Raw genomic sequence first — 22261 nt, 5'->3', positions numbered from 1 at the left:
ACTTTTAATGAAGAAATAAAAATTATGATATTTACTGCTGTTAAAGTCCCGTAATTTCTTTGTTTTTGTATTGTCTAATGTATATTGGGGATGTTGGCAGTATTGTAATTGTTAAAAAAAAAAAAAAAGGACGATACGAATGATGATACATATCACACAACCACTGCTCTATCTTTTATTTGGAGAATATGTAAAATGTGAAGAATTAGTTAGCAGTTCATAGAAGCTAGACAAAGCTAAGTCTAACTAGTTCATAGAGCCAACAAACTCTTATAACTTTTTCTTTGAAGAATAGTCGGTTGTCTTGCCAAAGTGCGCTGGTCAAGATATATTGTCATAATAGACAGGAAGCATATATCTTGTTTGGTGTAGCAAAATGAGCACCTAATGCCCATATTATGGTAAACGTTATCTAAAATGTATCATAAAGCCCATTGGCAAGATAAAGGGACTTGGCTAGCAATTGTTTTAATTTGTAGCGTCACCCATGTACAACCTCAAGTGGTGGCTTCTTCCCCACCACCTTCACCTAGTGGATTCTTCATGACATAAATACATTTGGAGTGTTGACCTTGTTACACTTGAACCTTCATGCCATCTTACTGCTTATTCCACTGAGACTCCTACTGCATGTGGTTTAGGCATATCCTATGCAGAATTTACTGAAACGCGTAATCCCAATCTCCTCACCATTCATTACCCTTCTTTACTAAATAAACCCCAAAACATTATTTCGTCTTGTTTGTCAAAGAAGCAAAAATTCTTAACAGCGAGAGAGTGGATTTGAAAATGTAGCAGAAATTGGAGTATTGATTTAGTCCTCATAATATAAGTCAGCGGGGAGAGATAACAGACAAAGTCATTGGCTGAAGAGCTGTGATGTTTTTTTTTTTTTTTTTCTGTTACTTTTCTAAATTGGTTATTCTTCTTGGCTGATGAAGTCTGGGAGCTTGTTAGGAACATGTGAATATATGAAAATCTATATCGCCCTCTTTTTCAATTGTCTATATTGGGTGTTTTACAGTTTTAGGACGATGGATGTGCGACTTGTAGGTTGTCATGCTGATGTAAACCCTTAAAGCAAGGGTGTCAAACTCTGGCCCACGGCCCAAATCTGGACCTCAAAGTCTTTGTTTTTTTTTTTTTTTTTTTTGGCACCCTAAAGAATTCTGAAAATGGAACTACATTTGGCCCGCCCGCCCGCGTTACCATCTGACATTTTCAATACATGAAATACATAGACATTATTCCTGTACACCCATCATGTGATACAAAGCCTAGGCAATGATCATATGGTGCCTGTCTACCAGGGGCATTGTGTTTGTTTCAATCCATTAGAGACTGCATAGTATAATATTTAGTGTCGGACACACTTGTGATGTGAGAGGATGAACAATACACAGTCTGCATAGATAGATAGAAATAAGACTTTTCAACCCTAAAGTGTGTCTAGAGGGGTTTGTTTTTGTTAGTTATTGATGAAGTAGTAAACTTCCTCAATTTTTTCAATAAATTTCAAGTTTAGCCCCCAACTTGGTCTAAGTTTTTAATTTCATCCCTCTGTGTATTTGAGTTTGACACCCCTGCCTTAAAGGAATAATTTGTATCTTTGCCCAGCTACAAAGAGATTTACACTCGGGTGTTTGGTGTAAAAAGCCAATGTTGGCTTGGAGTTCGATTTACTACACTGCATGATATGTAAACAATATCCTTTATTAAAGGGAACCATGATAGCTGTAGCCAAATCAGAATGTGTTTAATCTTTGTTTGCATGCCTATGTTTGCTGTGGCCATAGTTTGTGTACACCTGACAAACATTTCTTCTATGGACCATGGGCATTATAATGGATCTGTGCCCCCACCCCTCATTGTGGCAATAGCATCTTCAACTCTTCTGGGAAGAATTTCTTTAGGATTTTAGAATGAGTCTATAGCAATCTACGTTTAATTTTTCTATGTTGAATATTTATGTCTAAGAGCTTTATAACTTCTGGTACTAGAGATGACAAGACCTGGCTCACAATTGGCATTCCAAGTCATCCCAAAGCAATTCAGTAGTGTTGAGGTCAGATCTCTGTACATGAAAGGAGGGATGGAGCTGGCTATGTACATGGAGGCACAGTCATGGTCAAACAGAAAATATTCTTCATCAAACTGTGACCACAAAGTTGGATGAGCCCAATGTTTTGTATGCTGTAGTATTTGGAATGTAAGGTCAATTGCAAGCCAGGACCAAAACCTTGACCCCACAAATATTCTTTCGGGTGAATAGACAGAAAAGCCCTTGAAGATGACAAATATCTTATTTTCAGCTTGTTGGCGATTTACTAAAGGAGATTTTACTGATTGCTCCACAAAGTCTTTTAATGCTCTGCAAGGGGTCGTTCACTTAGCTCGGAGCAGTGTTTATCAGCCAGGGTTCCTGCAGAGGTTGCATGAACAATTTGCACCTCTCAGGTCCGTTTAAATTACACCAATTATCTTTTTGGCTATCTGTAAGGGTGACATTATTCCCAATGGCCAGCAATGTAAGAGGAATTCTGACCACCAAACTATTCTACTGTTAGCTGTGGATATAGTAATTATGGAGGGGGGACCCTGAGACCTGAAAGTTATTTTAAGGGTTCCCCATGTTAAAAGTTCCAGAAACACTGGCTTAGAGAAGGAGGTGAAGTTCTGTTTGCGTCCAATCATGTGCAAGCCAAAAAAAAAAAAAAAATCCTTGCAGATGATTGGGTAGTTTTTGAAAAGTAACTTACCCCTTGCAGCATTCTAAATCACTTTGCTACAGTACAACCCATTCTCCTTTAAGTCAACCCCAATGTCTCGCATAAGAGGAGGCCAGCATACAGAGGATAATCGCAAGCCATAAAAATCAAATAATTAGACAAAACCCAGACAGCAACTTTGTTTTAAATTTGTCCCGTGGTCATCGCTGCTTCGTTATAGACATTCTTGTGTTATGATGTTCTGACTGACGTTCAGAAAACACCGGCTATGTGAAAATATTTTGTACATTTTGTTAGCCCATGTAGAAATGCAAGCGCATTATTTTTTCATCACGTCTTTCCATAGAACGTCCTTGGCTATGAAAAACTAATGCCGAGTCCACGTTTTCTATGGGGTAGTCCCTCGAAGCAATGCAAGAATCTATTGTGGTACATGACTGCGGACTTGATGTTTGGAGGATGAGGTCCTTGTCCTGTTTTTAGTCTGTTGGTTGGTGTCACAAAGCAGCCAAAGTCCATTTTTTACAGCACAGGGGTGAAGGGTTTGTAAGTCTGGTGGTCCTTTTTGGAGAAGCTTGTACTGATCTATAGTCTTTTGTTTTTTTTTTTTTTCCATTTTATATATTTTTTTTAATGTTCTGAGACACTGGGTGAAGTCATAAGCCAATAAATAAAGATGCTATGTCCATAAATAGACTTTACATACATACATTATTTTCAACACCAGGCATGGGACCGTGTTCTTGGAGACAATGAGACGCAACATTTTTTTTTTTTTTTGATTTTTGAGATTTTTCAAGAAATGGGTGTCCACATTCAAAAGAAAAATGTAAAAAGGACATCAAACTTTTTACTGGGAAAAGACTCTTTGTTTTTTGTCGATGGAACAGGTAGAACGTTTTGTGACTCACAACATTGATATTGACTTGTTTTTGCTGGAGATTCGAGCTTTAATCCTTTGTAATGAAAGTAACCTCCATCAGCCCAAAACAGAGGTGGATTGGCCGGATGTGATAGAAGGTCCCCAAGCAACTGCCAAACATCTTTTGAAGACTTTGGTAACTGTCTGTTGTATAAAATGTTGTCTTGTGTATATACTCTGTAATCGATGGGAACTGCATCAGTTTTTTATTTTCTCCTCTGGAACGAGAGTCCTTGTTTAGACATTTTTAGTTATTGTGAAGGCATTCTAGGTCCACTGAACAGCAGATACTTCCATTCTGTGAAAAAAAAAAAAAGAAATAGATGTGTTAGTCTTCTCAACTTACTTTTGGCCACGCCATTCACAATTTACCACATTCCTTACAAGCATGTGAATGCTTCTACTAAATGTCAGACCTATTTTCACATTTCAACATTAAAGAGTGCCTATTACATTTTTTTCCCCGTTATATAAACGTATTTCCCCGTTATATAAACGTATTTCTATATGCGTTATATAAACGCCAATCATGAGCCAGGTTTTCCCATCCAATCTTGGCATCTGATCTCAGTAATGGGCACAAATTCCCATAGACACTCCAAAAATTTTTGGGAAGCCTTCCAGAAGAGCAAAGGATGTTCTAGCTAAAAATAGAGGCCAACTTCATATAATGACTATCAATTTGGGATACCATTTCCATCAAACTTGTATACTCCCACATATATGTTGGAGTGATGGTCATGCGTGGAGTGTAAAATTCTATAAAAAAAAAAAATACACTGAAAAGATACAACCTTAAGGCACCCGGTATATTTTTGACAAATGCATTGTGGAAAATTAAATAATGTTTCCTAGGCAAGGAATTTGGTGTAAACTTGGCAGCGTCAGTGGGTCCAATTTAATAAAGCTCTCCAAGACTGGGGAAAATATACTGAAAGAGGGGAACCTGGAATGGATCTGGTCCAGGATTGAAAACATTTGCCAATAGAAATCTATTCTAAATTTGCTGGATGACCTAGCTTCTTCTATGATAGTCAATCTTCTCCAGTCTTGGAGAGATTTAATAAATCGGGCCCAGTATGTCCAAAATCAGATGAGTTGTCAGATAATTTGTTCCTAAATACAGATTTAGGACACTTTATGTGGTGCACTGTTTTCATAAATACTGCAATTAAAAAAAAAAACAAGTGTTGTTTTACAGTGTTTGGTTTTGTGAGCATTTACCAGTTGATGCTCAAATAGAACCCATCAGTGGAACAAAATTCCTATAGTCACAGAGGCTTCAAGGAACTCTCAAACCTCATGAATATAATGTAATAAAAACTGAAAGTGGTCAAAAAATCAGCAAGCAAGCAAAATGTGCAAATCAATTTAAATTGCATTCAGACAAATGTGACAATAATGCTGTACAGACTCAGTCATGTCCCCTTTAATACGCATTGACAGGATAACAGATAAGCCGGTCATGCGTTTTACAAGTCATGGAGTTGCTTCGGGTTTCCTTTGTTCTGTGATAAGGAAATGGCACCATTTAATAAATCCAGCTGATGTTCAATATCTATAGAGCGGGAGTTAAGTATGGTCAATACTTCATTATGAGGCCGGACACTTGTGGCTTGTTAATGTGATGGGCTGGTCAGATTTATGGAGCTTTTTATAAAGCCTTTCTAACAAGAGATGATGTTTATCACACCCGGCGGCCCCAGAATTCAACTCTCCGGCTTAATAAAACCCCGGCATAAAACGCTCCGTCCTGTGTACCCAACTAATAGGAATCTTCTGTAATGCACTTGGAAGGTTTGGACTTTCTTTGCTTCTTTTTAGTCACTAGAAATATGAATAATTTGTAAATGAATACATTCAGGGGAGCCTCGTGTTGGTTTGCAGTGTATAATGGTTTGCTTCTGACTTGCTGAAGTTTGGTCCTTTGCATTCACTGATTTATGCCAAGAACAAAAACAATTCTGACATTGAAATCTTCATTCCTTGTGATGAGGAACTAAAGTTATGTATAGACCAAACTAAGACCTAATAGATGGGTGCGTGCACGCATTTTTTTATTTCAGGTTGCAGTAGCCTGTGTGCAATAAAATGAGGGTTTAATGTTGGTTAATGCAGCAAAGTTCTGTATATATGTGGTGCTGTGTGCTACAATTCTTTCCAATGGTGCACATAGACAGTCTCAACCAATTCATCTGATCTTGAGTGCACTTACAGTATGTGGAACCATTATCAAACCCACTAGCTTGGAGCACAGGTAGCCTTTAGTCTGTGATCCAACAGTGAAAGGACAAGCAGAGCAGTGCCAAGTAAATGCTATGAAAACAAGCAACGTCTTGGTTCCAAACCAACAGGATTGACATTATGACTGCTTCAAAACCAAGAAATGCAGAAGAATTGTGGAATAGAGTCCAACCATCCTGGGCTGGAATACCTGTACACAAGTGCCAGAAGTTGGTGGACTCCATACAACATGATGTGCAACAGTTTTTAGGAACCAGAGGTCATACAACTCAATATTAGTTCAGTGACTCCAAGGAAAGCAAAATCTTGAAACATTTTACGCTTTATACAGCAAATGTTTGTAAAGAAAAATGCAGACACTTGCTATTATTTCGAACAGCCTAGTATACCCTTCACTTTTCAGAAACAAGTAACATATAATTTATTATTTTTACACAGTATTTATATAGCACCAACATATTACCTTACAAAGTCCATAGTCATGGGAGGAAACTGGAGTCATGGGGAAAACATCCAAACTCCATGCAGATAGTGTCCTTGCCAGGAATCGAACCTTAGCCCTGCAAAGGCCAGAGTTCTAACCCCTGAGCCACCATGATTTGGAATAGAGTTTGCAGCATTCCCAATGCATATTCTGTATTAGAATAAAAGCTATTCTAAGGATATTGAGCTGCATGCACATTTTTAAACATACTGCTCTTATTATATCTACACATGGCAGCTTGTTGTATGTGTGATCATCCTCTAAACTGTTGGAAACCATATTTACAATGGAGGGCGGGATAGAATTATGAAACAAGTGTTTGATAAACCGGCTCCTGAGTGTTTGCATTTTGCTCCTTGTAGCTCTATAATGGAGCTCAGTTGGATCCCCTGCACTGTAAGCGCTCATCTGCATGTCTTTCACGCACCAAGTCTTGTTTCTGGGTCTGACAACAAATAAGCAAATCAAATTAACTTTAGTTTGCACAAAGCCGAAATAAAAAAAACAACATGCAAAATATCTGTGATTTAAAAGCCGCGTTCCCAATGGACGCTGAACGGTAGCAGCGGGAAGGCGAAGTAGAGACGCCACAGTAGAATACACATCAGACGGCATTTTATATAACGCAGTGCTCCCCAAACCGCCTTTCATTAGAATCAGAGATTGCAGAATTCTCTCTGAGCGGGAAAAATGATCAAATAAAAATGAACTTCTGACTGGGGGCGTAAAAAGCAGAGGCAGCAGATTTTTAACGCGCTCGCAAGCGCTAATACAATATTCAGGAAGACGGCCTGCAATGTGCAGCCGGCTTGCTGGATTAATAGGGATTTCAGAATTTGCAGAGATTATTTTATATGTGCGTGTTTTCCCTCGACGCACTAACGTGGACGATCATATCCTCCTAGTAATGTTAAACGAGAAGTTAAAAGGCTGCAACAACCCTGATCAGAATTTTCAGATGGGAACCCGGAAGCTAAAAGAAGTTATTTGAAGTTTTATATTGGGATTTGCAGGTTATTAGGAACCACAAGTGTTAGAGCAAGAAGGGAGGGACAGCTAGGTGAATGGGGTCACTGGTATGGTTGTTGCAAAATGCCAACCTAATTCAAAAATTGTTTATCTGGCAGGATCTCAGTTTCTCCTGTACTTTAGTTCTCGCCAGCATTTATTGTATCTATTTAGGGTATTCTCTAGGTGCCTCCAGTAATATGTGATGTTCATTGCATATATACATATAAGGATTGCTTTACAATTGTCCTGGTGGTACACACTATTGGTTCATGTTGACATAACAAATTGATAATAGAATTGTAATGGGAATAACTATTAAAAATAGGCACTAAAAGCGGGTAAATCTTGGTGCTTGGGTATGACATGGTGGGTTCTCTTTTAATGGGCACAGAGGAAGAACATATCTGGGTACTTGGCACAAGGAAGGTGGAAATCACTCACAAGGGGCACAATACGTGTACTTGGAAGGGGAGAACCACTCATATAGGAAACCAGTGTACAGACCTACTGAATACATCAGTTTTGTGGGGGGGGGCACTCATATTAGGCACAACTGTAACCTTACAAGCATAGTAGGACCACTTTGTAATAAGCACAGCAAGTAGACAGACCTGAAAACTCGGCACAGGAATACTGAGACAGCCACATATTGGGCACAACAGGTGTACAAACCTGAAAATTTAGCAATGGATTAGCTGGAACTCTACATAATGGGCATAACAAGTGTACAGAACTGGGACCTCTGTGCTGGGATGGGGGGGTCCCCTGAACTTGGTTACAGCTGGAACCCTAGTGCAGGGATTGCATTTAAAATGAGCAGAGCAAAGATGCAAACCCAAGAGCTCAGTGTAAGGATATTAAAAACCCCTCATTGTCGGCACAGCGGGTTACAGACCCAGGAATTCGGTGCAGGGATGGTAGAAACCCTTTATATTGTACACATCTGGAAAGTCTGTTTCTGAAAAGCAGGGATGCCTCATGGGCACAGCTGAGAACTTGGTGCAGGGATGGAAAAGCCCCTCATTTTATGGACCAAAAGTGAGCAGACCTTTAACCTTCGTACAGGAAAGTCCTAGAGTGATAACAGAGACTCCATTTAACATTAACTTTCCAGCATCCACCAAACACTGATCATTTAAACTGAGAGACACAGGACTGGAGCATGGTCACCTTCGTAGGGCACCATGTCATTGGCAAGTGATACTGTACCAGCTCCATTCCATTCTATGTGGCAGCTCCAACTACTTGTACACCAACTGCGATTTAGGCTGTACCTCTGTCCAGAATGATCCTTATTTGTTTTCAAGATAACTAGGTTTGGTGTCTATCAACTGAGCTTTATGACATATATTTTATAATGTCATTCAGAAAGTGACCATTTTAATCATCTTTTCTACAGTTCTATCTGGGGATCCAGGAAATGGATGTAGCTTTGTACCCAGATATAAGGAATTGGTGCCTCCACATCAATCTCGGGCCAAAGTGAACTGTCTGTGTTTATGCAGAAATTCCTTGCTCCGTTCCTATTATATCACATGCGCTTCAACTACAAGGAAGTCAATGTTACTACAGGCAATGTTTTTAAATCCCCAAATTCGTTTATTTCCCATTGTCTGGGAAGAATAAAGGAATGTTGTGGCTTTTTCTTATATAGTACACACGTGTTTGGGGGCGAAAGGAAAAATGATTGAACAAGCCTTAGTTCTGAGAAAGCGGAATCGACAGTCATATACATTAGCTGCCCACCGGGGCCCCAGTGGGAAGTCACCCAAATCAATGTTCATAATGTAGCAATTCCAGCAGAAGAACACAGATGAAATGTACTGCAGACACAGCGCAATGCACGTCCATCTGCAACTATTCAGAGGACGATTACGGTCTTCAATGTACTGATAATTCATGCATCGGCAATGACACCTTTTTAAAGCTAGACCCCCATTATAAATAGAGAGATTACGCTCAAAAGCCAGTTAGCAAAATTCTGAAATTTCAGGTTTGGTGGAAGCTGGAGCATTAAACCACCTGGCAGAATATAGAAACTATCGGGAATCAATTGGTCAGGTGTTTGGGCCGAGTTCCTCGGTCTGCTCACCTGCTGTGTTCATTAGCAAAACTTTCCACTAGTGTTGCCATTTGGTGGCAATGTTTATCTGGGGAACAAATGTTGGATTTTATTGGAACCAATGTGTACAACAACGAGTTGTAAGACTGCTGGCGATGACGTAAATGGTGGTGAACATTTTCACCGGTTGGTGGTCATCAAGGGGCAGGTCTGCCCCACAAATACCAGCAAATGTTAATCGGCGTATATCATTTCTCATAAGCTTGTGATGTCAGGAAAGATACCACCTTTGGTCTATCAGCAATAAAAATATATTCATTGACAATGTGTTTTTATCCTGTTGGCAAAGTAAATTTTTGTTTGGTCAAAGTCAAACATTGCTTGAGCTAAACTACAACACTAGTTCCTAACAAGCCTGTTGGATTTGTATTTGTTTTATAAAGAATGCAAAAAGAAGAATCGGAACACTGAAGGGGTAAAGAAAACCCAAAGCTCAAGGTAAACAGAATTAGAGTTCGGAATAATGGGAGGACAATTGGTTGTCTTATCCAAGACCTAAAGGAAAGAAGGTTGAGCTTCCAGGTTATGTCTGCAACTTTCAATTGTTTGTACACTTTAATGTATGTGGGATCAATTTAGGTTTATTAATGTTCTTCGGCATGTAAATGTACATTCCTATTTGTAGTGCCTAACTTCCCATGTCCCCTTGCTTTCCTATAGCTTGCCTATTTGCCTTAAAATGGACTAAATGTATTTGTGATTCATCACTCAAGGACTTTAGTGGAAAAGTTTGGGTTCATCGTTAGGACATTTTTTAAAGAACCAACTCAAACTGAACCCTGGATGTCTCAGACTTCCCTAGTGGAGAGCCCAGGGGACCAACATTTCAACCGCTGAATTAAGAGATTACAGGAGATGAGATATAAATTCGTTAGGTTGGCCTGCAGCAGTGGGAAAGATAACAAGTACTAAAAAAAAAAAATGCAATTTTAGAGAGATTTGATTGTCATCTCTGGATCTTTTCCTGCCCACCATTTTTCTGAGCTTTACAGATAAGGAAGTGGACTTGTTATCATTAGGTCTTTACTAGAGTCCTACAATTTTGAAGTGCTCAGGACTTGGCCATCATGCAGTTCTATGTCTAATGAAGGAGTTCTTAACCACATACCTTGCATATGCAGGTTGTACATGGCGTCCCAGACATGGTCCATACAGATCCGCTGAGCCGTGTGACCCCCTGACTGTCCTGGCAGGTTTTCTGAATGTCATAAGTGATGTTATCTGCTACACAGGGGTCGTCCACGCAGTGCGGGCAGCATTCGCCATCTGATGTCGCCGTGTACTCGCAGTTCAGCGTTGGGCAGCTTATAGGCCAGCAGTCCACTTCTCCAGCCTGACAAAAGAAATGGTGAAATGTCAAAGGTAAAGAGAAGAGGGTTCAATTGTTTTATTTGTTTTTGTCTTAATAAATCTACTAATTTATTAGTACATATGGCTGCCATATTTGTTTACCTTTGCACGTACATATGGCTGCCATATTTCTTTTCCTTTGCCAGGCTACCCAATGGTTGTGCTTTACTATTTTGGCTTTGGTAGGCCAATTTGCTGATATCAATGCACTCCCAGTATGGCCAAAATCTAGGTTTAGTAGTTAAAACAGAAAGATGCAACTGCATTGAGCTAATGGTTGTTGCCTTTAATGGCTACATTCATTAATTTTAGGTTACAAGAAAGAAATAATGTAAAATGTAAATGCTGTATCCAAGCCCTTTTGTTTAATTATCAATTGGATTCTCTCTTCAACCAAAATAACGTACCAGGCAACGACACTGCTGGCAGCTGTACGTCCAGTTGTCACCGCTGTGGTAGACTTTATGCCCATTTTGATCTAAGCATTGGCTGGTCACCCTGGTATCGCACTCCGGGCAGCAAAACAGGTCGACACTCGGATTTTGGCAGTCGCAGGCTGTTCTTCGGCAAAATATTTTCCCATCCTGTCAAGAACCAACAAATGTATGAAAACATCCAAAAATAATAAGTATAGACCTTGTATTTTAACAAGTGCTGTGTTTTTTAAATGAAGCTGAGATTGCTCAAGATGAAAAGAACATAAAAACCAATTACCAGGCTGATCATGGCTATGAATTTGCCAATATGGCCATATATATAGGGAGATGTTGGATGAGTCCAAGAGCTGTCTTGCATTCTGGGCCAAAAGAATGTTTCCTGTCTCGGAATGTGATAAGTACATAATGGTTTATTTTTCAGATTATTTTACTTAGATCTACAACCTTCATACAAGCTCTAATACTGCTTAGACTGGATGAAGGTAGAGGCTACTTTAAAGCTTTTCTTGAAACATTAACAAGTGTGCAGGTATGAAAAGTCTAGATTTGATGAATCCAGATTAAATTTTTGAAAGACTGTTTAGAATGTTTAACTAAACCCAAAACATCTAATTTAAGGGTTTCCCTTCATCAGGGACTGGCAGAAGCAAAAAAAAAAAAAAAATCCCATATGTATAATGGACAAATAAGTAAAGCTGGAGAAAATGTATAAGAAAAATAACTAGGATCTGCTCCAAAAGCCAGTATAGGCAGCCACCAACTGTGCTTTCATCACCACACATTTGGGAACTCCGATAAATACCATTTTACCAGGGCCAGTTTTAGTGTAGGGAATAGATGGCAATTGCCCAGGAGCTCCCACTTTCTCCAGTGCCTAAATGAGTAGAATGGCCATAGTGCAAGAAGCTGAAGTGCTGTACATTTGGCTCACCATTTCATATTTGCTTAGGGCCCAATTTTGCTTAAAAACCATTCCTCTGTCCTATTCCTCTCTAAAGTGTTTTTCTCCTACAATTAGAATCATTTCAAACAAGATAAACTACTTGGGAGAATGACTCAACACCCCACATGTTCCCTTTTTTTATTGCGCAAAGTAAAAATGGATCACGCAGAGTACTCTGTTGTCTTGTGCACAAAGACGGCTACAACTACATATATGAAAGCTACGCTAAATGGACATAAAATGGGATTCAATGTTTCAGCTTCTGTTACTTCTTCCCTCCCCTAAATAGACCTCAGTGGAAACTCGACATCAAACGGCTGCGCTGGATCTCCTCCTTCTTCTGCTCCATGTAATTACCTCTCTTAAGGTGAATTTGCAGGGTCTGCCCATTCATTAGGAACCCATTTGCAGCATTTCATATTAAACACATTTATTTCCAGGATAAAAATATATACATATTATACATCCTAATGCTGTATGAACACAAGCATGAAATCACTGGTATTCCAGTAATCTCAAAAGAAGATTCCCTTGCACTGTGCTGGCGTGTCTTCTCATAAGATTTAATATTTCTAAATGAGGAGGGTGTGTGAACATGCGATTTTATGGCTTTATTATATATACAAAAAACTGCAAAATTAACTTTTCACTTTCTCTTTCTTTTACTGTCCCTTGAAAGTCCTACTGGGATTCTTCAACCATCTACCAGTCCATTTTACTATTATATATCTGATAAAGATAAATTAAATGTTCTTTATGCAGAGGGTTAGAAGTTAGTATAGTGGCATCCTTGGACCCTCAAATAGACTTTGATGGCCACATTCACGTAGTAATTCACCCCATCACTATTCATCTAAATAATATTTAAAATAAAACTTTCAGTGAACATGAATGAAAACCTTATAGTGTCATCCAACACAATGTGAAAAAATTGAAAGAACTTGGTAAAACAGGTCAATTACAGGGAAATTTCTAAAGCTTAGGTTTCCCCCTAAAAATTGGGTAAAACCGAGCAGGGCCAGGGAGAAACGTTTTTTAGATTACAATGGAAATTAGGGGAATGTTTTAGTGCCTTTCTTCCTTTTCTAGGCTTTACCATCTAGTAAAAAGCTGACCTTAAACAAGCATGCAGCGCGACATCTGGGTTCCAATCCCCCATGATTGAGGTTTCGACCTTTCCCCTACTCAAATATTTGGGTCAAGCCGTAGCTTTTTGGCCATTTCCAACTAACGGTTAAAGAGGGAGGATTCTACTCTCTACTAGTCTAATTAGCATACCAGTAGCTCTATGTTTATAGTATGGCCCATGCACAAGGGCTGATTCTCACTTGCAGTCTGATTTCTGATCAAATACAATTTTAGGATCTGTAGAGAAATCTACGCCTAATCTTTTATAATCTATTGGACGCTCCTGGATAGGATATGGACAGATCAGACATGTTGGTAATCGGATGCATGTGTGACTTAACAAATCCTGATCATGAATCTCCATGTAGTTGTCCTAATCCCTACCTGGAGATCAGAAGAGGAAGAATATCATATGTATATGTATATGTGTGTAAGTTTTTAGAATTCTGATTGATTAGTTGCCAATTGGAAAAAACACTGAACTGGCTCACATTTTTAGCCCCTAGAGGCTGAGGATCTGTGTGTGTGTGTACTATGCATTAGTTATAGCTGCAGGTCTTATGCTGATCTTTTAAAAAAAAATAAAAAACAATGTGGGTTAATGGAGGAATGAATGGAAGGAAGGACGAACAGATAGATGGTGGGATAGATGGAAGGACGGACAGATAGATGGTGGGATGGATGGAAGGACGGACAGATAGATGGTGGGATGGATGGAAGGACGGACAGATAGAGGGTGGGATAGATGGAAGGACGGACAGATGATTGGTGGCACAGGTGAAAAACTAGGACAGAAAGATGGCACGATAGTTGGACTGATGGATGGCTGGATAGATGGAAAAAAGGACAGATGGATGGGGGGAGGAAGTGAAGGGAGAACCGGTGGAAGGCAGGACAAACAGAAGTAATGACAAATGGATTGATGGAGAGACGGACAGGTGGATGGCGGGAGGAGGTGGAAGGACAGGTGGATGGCTGGGGGAGGTGGAAAGGACGGGGGGGGATGGGGGGGGGGGAGGTGGAAGGACGGATGGTAGGATAGATGGATAAAAACTGTATCAATATGCTGGCAATAGTTTACTGAATTTTCCGAATGAACTGCTCATTAATTAGTACAAAACTAGAAAAAGGCGCTGGCGGTTGTTGTATCTGACAGCACAGAAAACTGGCATCTTACAAATCCCTTCCTTCCTCCTAACCACGGTGTTCTTAACAAATCTCTGATAATCCTCCCCCTATTCAATCAATTACTCCATTCTCAGTTAAGACTTTGAAGGTTTCTTATATCACTCCCCATCCGAAATTCCCTCTCCATTATCCGCCAAAAAAAGGGAAAACCAAAAAAAAAAAGCGCAGTGCGGTTGAAGAAAGCTGCAGGGCAAATGGAGAACGAACCAATTTCACATGTCATCAATTATGTGAATGAAATCTTTAAGTAGCTGCCTAGTTTGCTGGGCTGTCAGGGCGATCATTAGCCTCACACTGTCTCTGGAAGAAGAGTGAAAGAAATAATTTTCGGTGAGCGTTTCCCCTGCACAGGTGGCCGTGTCGGTATAAAAAGGGCTCTTCATTAGAGGCCCAGAGACAGCTGTCGGAGTGCAAACCAATTCCAAGCCCCTTCAATATCTCCTTGTAGATGATAGCTTTCTTTTCTGTTGTTGGTTGGGTGAAGGGACATAGTTATGGGTTTGGTACTGCTAGACCAGACTAAGGATCAATGTTCAGTGTCCCTGGACTTTATTATAATGCAAACTTACTGCTAGAGCCTTGCACAATTGTACCGGCTCCTTTCTTGGACTTAAATTGCTTACTCTGATTTCACTGCACACTGTGAGCGTCTGAGGGATCTTGAGAGGAGCACTGAGCCAGGGAGCTGTGACATCTTTAAAATCACGCCCAACCCCCTGTTGGCTCCTCAAAGAAAGCATCAACTGCCTGCAATGTATAGACGAACACAGCAGAATCAGTGATGAGGCCACTTAGTCTAAATAAATATATATTTTTTTTTTACTATGACAAGGAAAAATGATTGTAATTAAAGTGCTCTTGTTTGGAAACAAAACCATTAATGATTACCAGGTTAAGGAAGATCATGCTTATTAGGGAGCTTTAGTATGCAAATTAAACTTGAGTACTAAGCGATGCCTAATTCTAAATCCAAGACCTGTAGAGAGAAATAAGAGAAGCTTGGTCTACTATGGTATCCAGTTGACTCGATTAGGTACATAGGCAGACTTTATTTACTTAAAATCGGAGCCAGGGGTGCACAATATCTACAGGACAGGGGGTGTCCATTACATTTTCTACCTACAAATGGGGGGGCTTTGGGTAACTACTTTATTTTTTAACTTCAGCTATCCTCAAAAGCCAACACATTTAGGGGTTTAAAGGCTCCCTTCATCGATTTGAAATTAATTGAATGGAGAGAATGCTAAACTTGGTAAATGTAAGTGATGCCAAAAGGAAACCCTCAATGTATCTACTACAGACACAAGTTGAAAAGTCATCCTGATAGAGGTACTACACCTTCCTAATTTAATTACTATTGTAAGGTGGGGGCTATCCTTCACTTGTCTTCCCTGTCAAACAGTAAATGAAAACTATAACTGAGCTTCATCCTCTATCCAAGAGTAAAGATTTAGCCAAAGATACTATACTAGCCATTGTGAGCCTAATCAGGAGGTATGCCGTGTTTTGCAGGAAAGGCACAAGAATAGGACAATGGTGTCTTCTCCATGGCTCCTACGATGCAACACTGAATAATGGTGCCACCTGCTATGTAGTGGGGCAATGGGTTCTTAGGAGATATCAAATATTTATTTATTGTACAATTCTTTGTAATGCAGATTCCAAAATGTTTTTTATAATTCAATTTATTTTATGCACCCTAATAAAGCTCTACTCCATAGTCTTTCAAGATTAAAATTGCTAATAACCCACTGCAGCGGCAAATTGTCCCTGAAAACTGACGGTTGACTATGTAAGGCGTCGTATCAGAGTAGCCATTTGGCTTGTTGGCCATATGGTCAGCGGTCTATGTACAGATGGTAGGGTTGGATGAGGTCAGCGTAGAAGAGAAGCCTCCCCCCCACCCCCAGTACTGTGGTACACAGTCACCATGCATGTCCTCCCTCTGCCATATTCTCATATTATCTGCCTGGTCTTGCTTATTTCAGAGACAGGTGCAAATTCCTCTTCCATGGCTAATAAGCAAAGCAATAACAACATTCTTCTCTTGTAACAAAAAACATAAAAGGGCTATAAAGATGGAATGGGCTTCATATGGACATGTTTGTCGGGTCATTACATAGGCGGCTGCAATCTATGAGAGGCATCCGCTACACAACATCTCTGTAACAACAGCACATTACAATTAGATTGTCTTTTGTTTTGTAGATCTCCTTTTAGGCTAATTTGCTACATCTCTAATACATTGATTAGACAGGTCCTCTTGCTACATTGAGGGGATAAATCTAAAGCAAAACATACAGATATTGTACAATCACATTATACTTTGTATGGCCTGTACATAGCTAGTTCCTTATGGGAGTCAAGACATAATATTTTTTTTCCCATTCGAATGCATTGTGCTTTTTGCTTTCCTCTGAATAATCTGAACAATCTCTGAATATAAAGTTTTGTTTTTCCTTCTGTGTTTTTATAAAGGTAGCTCTGTGGAAAGGATTGTTTCTTTGCAGCTCTGTGAGTCCCGGGTTCAGATCGCTGCCAGGGCATGATCTGCATGGGGTTTGTTTGTATCCCTCATGTTTTCAGGACTTTTGCCAGGCATAGTTTGCATCCAAATTGTAGAATGTAAGCACTTTGAGGCAAGGTCCTCTCCTCCTGTGTCACTGTCTGTATCTGTCTGTCGGTAATCCGCGGCTCCAGAGCCTCCTTGTTATGCCTCCCTTCCCCATTTACCACGTCGGGGTAAGGGGACATTCCCTCTATTCTGTATGCATTGCGGAGGAGAGGGATTTCCCTTCAGGGGCGTTCCCACTCCTCCCTATGCCATGTAGAGGAGAGGGATTTTCCTTCAGCGGCATTCCTGGTGGGGGGCAGAGCCATCACCGAGAGATCCCAGCCTAGTGTGCCCTCTTGACCTCCTAAAATGGCCTAGTAGCCAAAAAAGTTTGCTGACCCCTGGTATAGGATATTCATTTACATGCAAGACAGTGTGGTCAGAGGTTGTGCGCTTCTCTACGTAGTGAAGAAGCAAAATTTATTTTTCTACTTACACACGTATTTCCTTTCTCTCAGATCATGTCTGGCTCTGCTGTTTCTCGCGTAAGTGCCTAAACAACTCATTTTGTTATATCTGTAGCCATTTCACCATTCCCAGTCAAAGGGCGAACATCAACACATTTGCAGCGCAAGTCTTTTTGTCATATATAAGTCTTGGGCCCCTCATAAGGTGTGCAGTGTGTGGAGGGTTTATGGATGTGGACAAAGGGAACACGTGATAAGATGCCATTTGGTATACCTATGGTTTGGCGAGAGCCAGGAGATCATTTCAATGACTGTTACTTTTGTATAGTGAAAGCTTCAGGACATAACAAGAAAAATAAATGTAACATAGAGTATCCTAGTCTACCATCGGCTATACGCCCAGTGGCTCATTCAGATGAAATATCTCAGTGCCGGTTTTCATTACACTACCCTCTCTTGAAGAACATGATTATGATGATGAACTAGGTGACAACAATGATGAAGAGTTTGAAATTGAGGAGGACTTTGTTCGTAAGGGATTTGAGTGATTTGGCCCATCAAAGAAGGCTTCAGAACTCCTAGCATCAGACTATGTCAGAAAAACTTACTTGAAAACGGAACGAAGGTATCGTACTCTCGAACCAGAGAAATTGCATTTCTGCAGTACTTTAGAACTGACAGTAGCTTTGTGTATTGCCATAACATACCTGGTTTAATGGAGGAATTGGGAATTCCAATCTATAAATCAACTGAATAGCGACTATTCATCGATAGCCCAAAGCAGAGGTTAAAGTGTGTCCTCCTTCACAATGGAAATATTTTTGGGTCAGTCTCAATTTGCCAATCGGTTCCTCTTTATGAAGAATATGCAGACATAAAAAAGTCATTGAGTTGATGCAATATCACTAACACAATTGGGTCATCTGTGTTGACCTTAAAATGTTATGCTTCCTTCTTGGTCAGCAATGCGGATACACCAAATATCCCTGTTATCTGTGCATGTGGGACAGCAGAGCTCTTGAGAGGCATTGGGTGGAAAGGAATTGACCTCCAAGATCTGCCCTAAAACCAGGAGATCCAAACATTCTACATGAGCCACTTGTTGATAGAAAGAATATTATATTCCCGTCTCTGCACATGAAACTGGGTCTGATGAAGCAGTTTGTTAAAGCTTTGCCAACTGAAGGAGAATGTTTCAAGTTCCTCATTTTGGCATTTCCTAGCCGGTCATTTGAAAAAATAAAGGCCGTGTGTTTGATGGCCCACAGATTCGGCAGCTCATCAAAGATGAACATTTCATCCGGACAATGTTACAAGTTGAAAATAATGCTTGGTTATTATTCAAAGCTATTGTCAAGGACTTTCTTGGAAACACTCGAGCAAATAATTACACAGAAATTGTCCAGAAACTCTTGAAGAGCTACAAAATGCTTGGTTGCAATATGAGCATCAAGGTGCATTTCCTGCATAGCCATCTTTCTAACTTCCCGGAAAACCATGGTGCAGTCAGTGATGGCCAAGGTGAATGATTCCACCAAGATTTGAAGGTCATGGAAGGACGGTATCGGGGTAGATGGCATGTACATATGATGGCTGACTATTGTTGGAGCATCCGGTGGGATTGTCCTAACACTGAACACTCCAGGAAAAGCTATAAGTGTAAATTTTTACCTTAACCGCTTACCTATTTTCAAATATTTTACTGTAAAAAAAAAATGTCACAGTAACAATAAATCCCTTATATGAACAAAAGAAATTTAAAACCTTTGTATGAACAAAAGAAATTTAAATAAACAGTACATTAAAGTTAATATTTCAATATTTTTTTTATTGTATGTAAATTTTTGTATGTTCTTTGACAAAAATGGAGGGTATCCTGTATTGTAAAAACTGGATGTGATTGCAAAAAACTGGGGTCATTTCTTGATTCACCAGCCAAAAATTAGTAAAAGCAAGTGTAAGATCTAAATCTGCTATGTAACAAAATGTAGCTAAATGCACTTTCTAGGAGTAACAAGAGCTGAGCTGACAAAGCCTATCACAGCACTGATGGGCCACCCTTGCCATTTGGAACATGTGTTGGATGGTCTTTCCTAATTGTTACAATGTGCCTGGGCTCATATATCTCTGCTCATGGAGGAGTTAATAGTTAAATTTATTTTAAAAAAACCCTCCAATGTAATTTTATTTGGGTGGTTACAAGACGTGATCAGTGGTTGGCCCTCTCGGCGGTTCTCCATGGTGGTGTTGAATATAAAATCAGTGTTGTCATTTATTTATAAAGCCAAATTACGAGTCAAGCGTTAAAAAGTCTGGAGCGATAAATTGTAAGGGTGATTACCAATGACTCAGTCATTGATTGCTGACTGCTAAACACTCAATCATTATTACGGCTGCTACAGGTTCTTCCTCTCATTACTGCCGGTTAAAGCGCAAGAAATCCCATTGCACGCAAGACGTGCGCATTGCCACTGCTGGGTTGCAACTATTTAAAGGGAATTTTCTGCCAACCAACATGTAATCTCATGTCCAATTTATCCTCCTTTCTACCGAGCGGTAATTTGGACAGAGGTCGTTCTTAAGGAACAGGGAGGGGGTAGGTCAATATAAACAGTACAGTGATCATTGTTACCCTGATGATACCAACAGATTCAACATTGTTTCCTGGCTTGCCCCCATCCTCTTCCCCAAGTTGTAAAAAAAACTGCTGTAGTTCCTGCAAGTTAATAGAAAATATGGAATACCCTAATGCTAAGCTGATGGGGCACATGGGCATTTGTTCAGGCGTTTCTACATCTTCAAATGTGGGCCTCTGCGCAAAACTAATTACTGGGCAACTCTTGCCCCCCCCCTGACACCCCACCATGGTGAACAGAAATGCAAAACCCCAAAACCTAACCAGTTCTGAAAGGAAGAAGATGCCAGAACAGGGATTGCTGGAATCATTTATTCACCTGCCACAAGCTGAGGGCATGCACGTCACTTCCATAATCCAGTGCCAAGGGATGGATAGCTGTGCTGCCTGAACAGGATTCCGAGGGTGCTTGAAACAGACACTGAAGGAAGAAGAGCAAGCGGGCAAAGGACTGTGCCAGCTGCTGTGGGGCCCCCTACTGGCTAAGCAGTGTCCTGGGCCCTCATGCACTGGCACACTTTGCCCATGGCTCTGTCTGCCTCTGTTTCCAACCCCTCTGCAGCTTTAAGAAAGCGGCCCATTTGGTAAGCCTTCAACTTTCTTCCCAACTTTTTTCTGCCGCTCGCACCAACATTATTCACACAGCTGTGTTTTTCCTTCTGAGTCGAAAATAGAAAGTTATATATTAAAAAGTGTCAGTTAAAAATGGATGCAGGTTGGAGATTGCTCCGCATAAAACAGACACCCGTAGTAATCTGGAGTAAACGACCCTGCAGGTGTTGCTCAGCAATGTGCTTCTACATTTGCATATTCCATTTAATCCTCGGGCTGATTATAGATTCTCATTACAGCGCCAACAACTGTGCACTGCTACAAAGTTACAAGTCGTTCTAGAACTTGGCAAGAAGTTAGAGGAACTCCTACCACTTTTTTCTTTACAGTTTGAAGAATGTAATCAGCTTGTAAATTGTAATAATAAGACATTGTCAGTGCAGTGACAATATTATATAAATGAGAGAAGCTTATTTTGATTTTTTTTTTTTCCCTTAGATGATTTGTGGAAAGATTTTACCCATCAGGTGGTGGTTTATCATCTGTGTCTCCACTGGAACATTTGCACAAAAGTCACAAAAACCTTTAAGAATATTGTTGTCTTTTGTAGTGCGATGTAGCACTTCTGTGCAGTGATTCTCAAGCAGGGTTCCTTTAGCAATTTTTTTGCCTCTCAGGTCAGTGTAAGTGACACCAATGATATTTTTGGCTGTAAGGATGACATTCTTCCCAATGGCCAGCAATGTAAGAGGAATTCTTCCCACTGATCACCACACTAATATACTGTGATCTGTGGATATAATTTATTATAAAAGGGGTTCCCCAAAGACCTGAAAGTTATTTTAAGGGTTCTCCCATGTTAAAAAGTTCCAGAATGGCTGCTTTAGTGCTTTTGACTTATGAAGAGTTGGGTGAACTTTCTTTAAGTTCACTGAACCCAATGCCAACTCTACTGAAGTCTATGGGAGATGAACTTTCTTCTTCAAACTTTCCTAGTCTATTTTCTCTTCGGATCTGATCCCCTAAACACATTCAGGTTTTTGTGGTGGATTAGGTTCCCATAAGCTTCAAAGGGGTTGGACTTTAGTAACTGTCAAACTTAACCCAGCCATGTTTACCTATCCATGCCATCCATCTCGTAATGCTACATTGACCCTAATCATACGTTTAAAGATAATTCAGTTTTGCTACATTGACCCAACAACAGTGTTTACATTGCGTTGCCATTCACACAACTCTCTGTATGATATAGTAGAGTGAATGTAGTCACAATAATGATAGTAACAGATTCCCCAATGTTTCATGTTTTTACCCCTCCCTCCCCTTTACCAAGTGGCAATAGAGCCCCTGTACTTTCTCTGAGTTTACAGAAATATGGAACACCCTACACACATAGCTGATGGAGCCCACGGGCCTTTGCTCTGGCTCCTTCTCCATCTTCATATGACCCCAGGACAACCAGATCCTTCAACTTTCTAAAATCTCAGCCACTTTA

At 40.1% G+C, this 22261-nt stretch overlaps 1 protein-coding gene across 1 annotated transcript in view; it reads right to left on the bottom strand.

The window, feature by feature from the left end:
* Window positions 1-2280: 2280 nt before the first annotated feature.
* The window catches only part of NELL1 (neural EGFL like 1), a gene marked incomplete in the record, with an annotated part of 387865 nt that continues 367884 nt past the window's right edge, over window positions 2281-22261 (bottom strand). The window contains 3 exon segments of the mRNA XM_072422315.1: window positions 2281-3949; window positions 10621-10845; window positions 11270-11446. Coding sequence (XP_072278416.1) covers window positions 3899-3949; window positions 10621-10845; window positions 11270-11446 — 453 coding nt within the window.

The sequence above is a fragment of the Pyxicephalus adspersus genome, chromosome 9, assembly GCF_032062135.1.
Source record: "Pyxicephalus adspersus chromosome 9, UCB_Pads_2.0, whole genome shotgun sequence".
In the NCBI taxonomy this organism is placed as follows: domain Eukaryota; kingdom Metazoa; phylum Chordata; class Amphibia; order Anura; family Pyxicephalidae; genus Pyxicephalus; species Pyxicephalus adspersus.
Note: the sequence above shows the minus strand (reverse complement) of the source record. Positions and strands in the feature narration are given on the sequence as shown.